The sequence below is a fragment of the Corticium candelabrum genome, chromosome 8 (genome assembly GCF_963422355.1).
Source record: "Corticium candelabrum chromosome 8, ooCorCand1.1, whole genome shotgun sequence".
Lineage (NCBI taxonomy): Eukaryota > Metazoa > Porifera > Homoscleromorpha > Homosclerophorida > Plakinidae > Corticium > Corticium candelabrum.
The window spans coordinates 6,341,366-6,346,865 of NC_085092.1; the positions used below are offsets into that span (position 1 = coordinate 6,341,366).

The following is a 5,500-nucleotide window of genomic DNA, read 5'->3' on the forward strand; positions in this document are numbered from 1 at the left end:
ATGAAATGGTGGGGAGTTCTTTTGATGGGGCGTTGGAGAGTTTGCTCTGTTCATTTGGTTGTGCGTGTCTAGTTGTCTGTCTCTGTTGGTTTGTCTACGCGTGTCTATCTGTCTTTCTATTTTCTGTCTGCTTTGTCTCTTTGCGTGTCTGTCTGTCTACCTGTTTGTCTGTCTACCTGTTTGTCTGTCTGTCTTAATACATATATTTTATACATTGAAACTAGTACACTCACACTAAACTGTAAAACAGACAAGCAAGCCTGCAGGCCCTACGCTAAAACTAATGGCTAACGGCTAAACAACTGAAACGAGTAAGACTCAAGATTACATGAGTTACACTGAGCAAGTTTTGAAACTTTTCTAGTAATTACTCTTGCATTACACTGTTGCAACGCAACGGAAATACAGCGCCGCCAGTATACAATGAAGTCAGTGCTGTTGTTCTGTCCATCTTCGTTGACTGAAAGGGTTGGTAGATCACGTAAAAGACATTGAGCTCTTCCACTCCAACGACCAAAGTGTTCAAACACAACAGTTATACATGTTGAAGAATTCCCAAAAATGTCAAGCTGCTGACCATATTTTGTCACTTTCTGCTGCTCTCTTCTAGCTGCAGCTGCACCATCTTCCTTGGAAGCGAGCGATAGGATGTCACCATTCCAAGGATGGGCAAGCGAAATATCCAATTCAACGTTGGTGTCAGATTGAGGGTTGAATACACAATATCTGGTCGACAATGGTTGCCATCATATAGGTCCCTAGGCTTCGTTTTGTGAGTAATGTGGAGATTACTCAAACAATTTGCCCACATGTTCACAATGGAACCGTGTGTCCAGATAGGTCCACCTTTGTGTTTGCATGTTAGCAAGTGATATCCTTTACTATCCAGCAATTGACCGCACTCACAACTATCAAGAGCTGCAGCAAGGGGCATGTTACACCCCAACCTCAAACAAGATGCAAGACAGAAGTCGGCAGCATTCAGCGCAAACTTTGTTGAGGTTGGAATAGAATCCAGCCAGGCCCCAGCTCCTTTACCTTGCTTGTTTGCTTGTCTGTTTGCTTGTCTGTTTGTCTCAGACATAAGTTCATGCAACTGTTTGTCTGTCTTTCTGTTTGCTGTTTGTTTAGCTATATGTCTGTTCACTGTGTTAGTAGTTTGTCTCCCATTTTGTTGTCAAACTAAAGTATTGTTTTCTCGTTTACACAGACATCTGGGGATTCAATTGCATTGAAGGTTTGTCGTTCTGATTTGAATGAAGCAAACAAACAACGATGGGCAAAGGAAGTGAAAATGATGTATGACCTCAGGCATCCTAATTTAGTGACTGCACTGGCGGTGCCAGACTGCTTTGGTGATCTAACAAGAAACGGACTGGCAATATTGGGAATGGAATGGTGTGACAGAGGCAGTCTAAGACAAGTGTGTGTGTGTGTGTGTGTGTGTGTGTGTGTGTGTGTGTGTGTGTGTGTGTGTGTATGTGTGTGTGTGTGTGTGCACGTGCATGTGTGCATGCCTGTGTGTGCTATGTTCTCGCCAGTACCGTCTGTACTGTCATTTTGACGGTTGGAACAAGGAAGGGACGTTTGGGGAGGGAAAAACAGCAATTATTGACGGTTGGGGAAAAATGGAGAGCCTACCACACGTAGTGTGGGATGTCTTCCTTCAAGATTCATTGTGGATTTAAAGCCATTTACCTCTATTGGTCTTGATGGTCCCCACATTCCTAAAGAACAATCTCATGACATCTAAAATCTTTGGGTGTTGTCTCTTTGTTGTTGCAGCAGGTGTTCTACTAATTACTGTTTATCTTCAATCGCATGTTTAGTAGGTACAGTACACCTTCGCAGATCTGTTCAGAGCATAACCACTCAACTGGATGTATCAATTCTCTAAATTACTATGGTTATAAAAACATAGTGATCCTCCCTCATAAAGCACGCTTGCAGCTACAAATTCTCGAAGCTTTTTGTATGGATTTTACACAAGATTACATTATACTACTAGAAACGTAGCGTATTAGCTAGTTATGGTCAAAAGAAGGATAAATGGTCAGAAGGCATATTAGTATCCCTATACTATTCATTAAATTCTATTCATTTCTTAAGTTTGATGGCACAGTAGCCAACGTGTATGCACAACTTATTCTTGTAAAGCTCAGCTCAGAATTCCAGTTTTAAGTTAATTAAGTCAACTTATCATTGTAATATTCTAGTGTATTATATATCTATCTGTGTTATGTTCAACAAGGTTATGTTCAATGAGGTTTATTTGACAAGTCCGGAGTGGCTATTATATTGAATAGTCTACCAATCATGCAGTAACTAATATACATGCATAAGACTCTACGTAATACAACTAGGGAAAAGTAAAGTAAACGATATGATGTTGTTATCAAATATGTCAACATTAAACATTTGATGACGTCATTATTTGATGACGTAATATTAAATATCCTGGCTAGAACACTGGGGTGTGTGTGTGTGCGTGTGTGTGCATGTGTGTGTGTGTGTGTGTGTGTGTGTGTGTGTGTGTGTGTGTGTGTGTGTGTGTGTGTGTGTAAGTTCACAGTTGTAGATATTATGTATTATGTAGTGTTTCTGTCGGCCTCAAAATCGTTGTGGTTTACGAGAGGTAGAAGTTCTTTTGTTGATGAAGGACATTGCAGGTGCAGTGGAGTATCTTCACGATAAGAGAATTATACATCGTGATATCAAACCAGAGAACATTGTCTTGAAGAAAATGCATGGCAGGGTAACTTGTGTACTCAATGATGAGTGCAGTTAATGTTATATGTTTGTCTGTCTGTGTGTCCATTTGTCTGTTTGTCTGTCTGTCCATCTGTCTGTCCATCTGTCTGTTGATTCTGTCTGTCTGTCTGTTTATCTGTCTGTCTGTCTGTGTGTCCATCTGTCTGTCTGTGTGTCCATCTATCTGTCTGTCCATCTGTCTGTCTGTCTGTCTGTCTCTTTGTCTGTCTGTTTATCTGTCTGTCTGTCTGTGTTCATCTGTCTGTCTGTGTTCATCTGTCTGTCTGTCTGTCTGTCTGTCCATCTGTCTGTCTGTCTGTTTATCTGTCTGTCTGTCTGTGTGTCCATCTATCTGTCTGTCTGTCCATCTGTCTGTCTGTCTCTTTGTCTGCCTGTTTATCTGTCTGTCTGTCTGTGTGTTCATCTGTCTGTCTGTCTGTCTGTCTGTCCAAGTGCCTGTCTGTCTGTCTGTCTGTCTGTTTATTTGTTTATCTGTCTTTCTGTTAGTCAAGTCACTCACACTTGTCTTCATCACTATCTCAGACAATCTCCAATACATCATACAGTACCATCTCATTCTCTCTCTCATCCTTCTATCTAACATCCACAGGTATCCTGACTCTCAAAAAACTCCTCTTTGTGGCAGGTTATACACAAGCTAATCGATCTCGGCTATGCCAAAGACTTAACCCACGAAACATTAGCAAAATCGTTTGTTGGCACGTTTGTCTATCTGGTAAACATAGTTGACAGGAAGCTGAGATATTTATTGATATTGATTATAATATTGCATGTCAGGCACCTGAACTTTTTCTCAGTGTTGAGAATTATACGACGACCGTGAGTTGTGTGGCATGTTTCAGGTGGTTGGAATGTTTGATTTTGTTGGCGTTTTGTGTTGGGATGCAGGTGGATTACTGGAACTTTGGCTCGATTGTCTATGAGGCCATAACTGGTCGACGTCCGTTTCCCGATTTTAAGCTCTCACCGATTACATGGTGCGGTGGATTGTTTCAACTTTGTTTGGATTGTTTCATCTTTGTGTGTGGGTTTGTTTGTGTGTTAGTATATGTTGGTGTGTGTTTGCTATTGTGTAGTTGTATTTGTGTGTTTGGGTGTTTGTATGTTTGTGTTTGTTTGTGTGTCTGTATGTTTGTTTGTATGTTTGTCTGTCTGTTTGTGTCTTTGTTTGTGTGTCTGTATGTTTGTCTGTCTGTTTGTTGTGTGTTGTGTTTGTTTGTTTGTCTGTTGGTTTGTGTGTTTGTTTGTCTGTGTTTGCATGTCTGTCTGTATGCCTATGTTTGTCTGTCTATTTGTGTGTCTATTTGTATGTGAATGTGTACGTATGTGGTCTACGTTTGTCGACATTTTTTTGCTGTTATACAATAGGCATCTAAAAGTTACAGCCAAAGACAAGCATGATATCTGCATGCACAAGCGAGCAGGTGAGCAACTCTGTCTCTGTAATAGAGTGTGACTTGAGAGACTTTTTGTGTTATAGAGTCAAATTTTAGGTATTCGCAAGACATCTTCCCTCCTCACTGGCTTACTCGGTGAGGAACGAATTGTGTGTGTGTGTGTGTGTGTGTGTGTGTGTGTGTGTGTGTGTGTGTGTGTGTGTGTGTGTGTGTGTGTGTGTGTGGTGGAGCAGATGGTAGAGCGTTGGTGATGACATCTGGGATCTTGTATTCCGTGATGAGGGTTGAAGGTTCGATCCTGGTGGAGGCGACACTGTCGCAGTTTCCTTGAGCAAGAAACTCTCCCACACTTGCTTCTCTCGACTCAGGAGTATAAATGAGTACCTGGTCATTGACTGGGGTGGACAAGACCGCTGGCTTGGCAGCAACATCGTGCAGCAGACGGGTACGTGTGGGCCTTGGTGTCCAGTCCCAGAGCTGCGCCATTGTCAGTGCCCCTGGATGACTCTGGCCAAGCTCCAGGTGGATTGTAGTGCTGGCCCCAAGACTCCACGTAGCGCATGGAGGCCCTGTCTCTAGAGGCAGAGGGAGCTATCTCCACAACTGACCTCAGGGTCAACGTCGAAAGACGTCGAGGGCTTAACATTTGTCCATTTTGTCCATTTGTGTGTGTGTGTGTGTGTGTGTGTGTGTGTGTGTGTGTGTGTGTGTGTGTGTGTGTGTGTGTGTGTCACTGTGTGTGTGTGTGCGTGTGTGTCACTGTGTGTGTGTGTGTGTGTGTGTGTGTGTGTGTGTGTGTGTCACTGTTTGTGTGTGTGTGTGTGTCTGTCTGTCTGTCTGTCTGCCTGTCTGTCACTGTGCGTGCGTGTGTGTCACTGTGTGTGTGTGTGTGTGTGTGTGTGTGTGTGTGTGTGTGTCACTGTGTGCGTGTGTGTGTGTGTCACTGTGTGCGTGTGTGTGTGTGTGTGTGTGTGTGTGTGTCTGTGTGTCTGTGTGTGTGTGTCTGTGTGTGTGTGTCTGTGTGTGTGTGTCTGTGTGTGTGTGTGTGTGTGTGTGTGTGTGTGTGTGTGTGTGTGTGTCACTGTGTGTGTGTCACTGTGTCTGTCTGTCTGTCTGTTTCTTTGATTGTCTGTCTGTTTGTTTTTGTATGTTTATCTGATTGTGTGTATTTTGTTTGTCTATATGTATGTATGTCTATTGTCTGTCTGTTGTTTACATGTCAGTTTGTCTGTATGTCTGTCTGTTTGTTTGTCAGTGTGTTGTGATAATGACAGCCGTATGTTGCATGTCTAGACCTATGGAAGCTCTTCTTACTGATTGGCTGAGATTAA

At 42.7% G+C, this 5,500-nt stretch overlaps 1 protein-coding gene across 2 annotated transcripts in view; it reads left to right on the plus strand.

Annotated features, from left to right (window-relative positions):
* Nucleotides 1-5,500, plus strand: part of LOC134183810 (inhibitor of nuclear factor kappa-B kinase subunit alpha-like) — a 14,301-nt gene that overhangs the window by 538 nt on the left and 8,263 nt on the right. For both annotated transcript variants that reach the window (XM_062651383.1, XM_062651384.1), the window contains exons 2-9: nucleotides 1,211-1,423; nucleotides 2,597-2,755; nucleotides 3,398-3,487; nucleotides 3,550-3,591; nucleotides 3,661-3,749; nucleotides 4,141-4,196; nucleotides 4,253-4,304; nucleotides 5,463-5,500. In XM_062651383.1, the coding sequence (XP_062507367.1) occupies nucleotides 1,211-1,423; nucleotides 2,597-2,755; nucleotides 3,398-3,487; nucleotides 3,550-3,591; nucleotides 3,661-3,749; nucleotides 4,141-4,196; nucleotides 4,253-4,304; nucleotides 5,463-5,500 (739 nt within the window). The remainder of the gene's footprint in view (nucleotides 1-1,210; nucleotides 1,424-2,596; nucleotides 2,756-3,397; nucleotides 3,488-3,549; nucleotides 3,592-3,660; nucleotides 3,750-4,140; nucleotides 4,197-4,252; nucleotides 4,305-5,462) is intronic.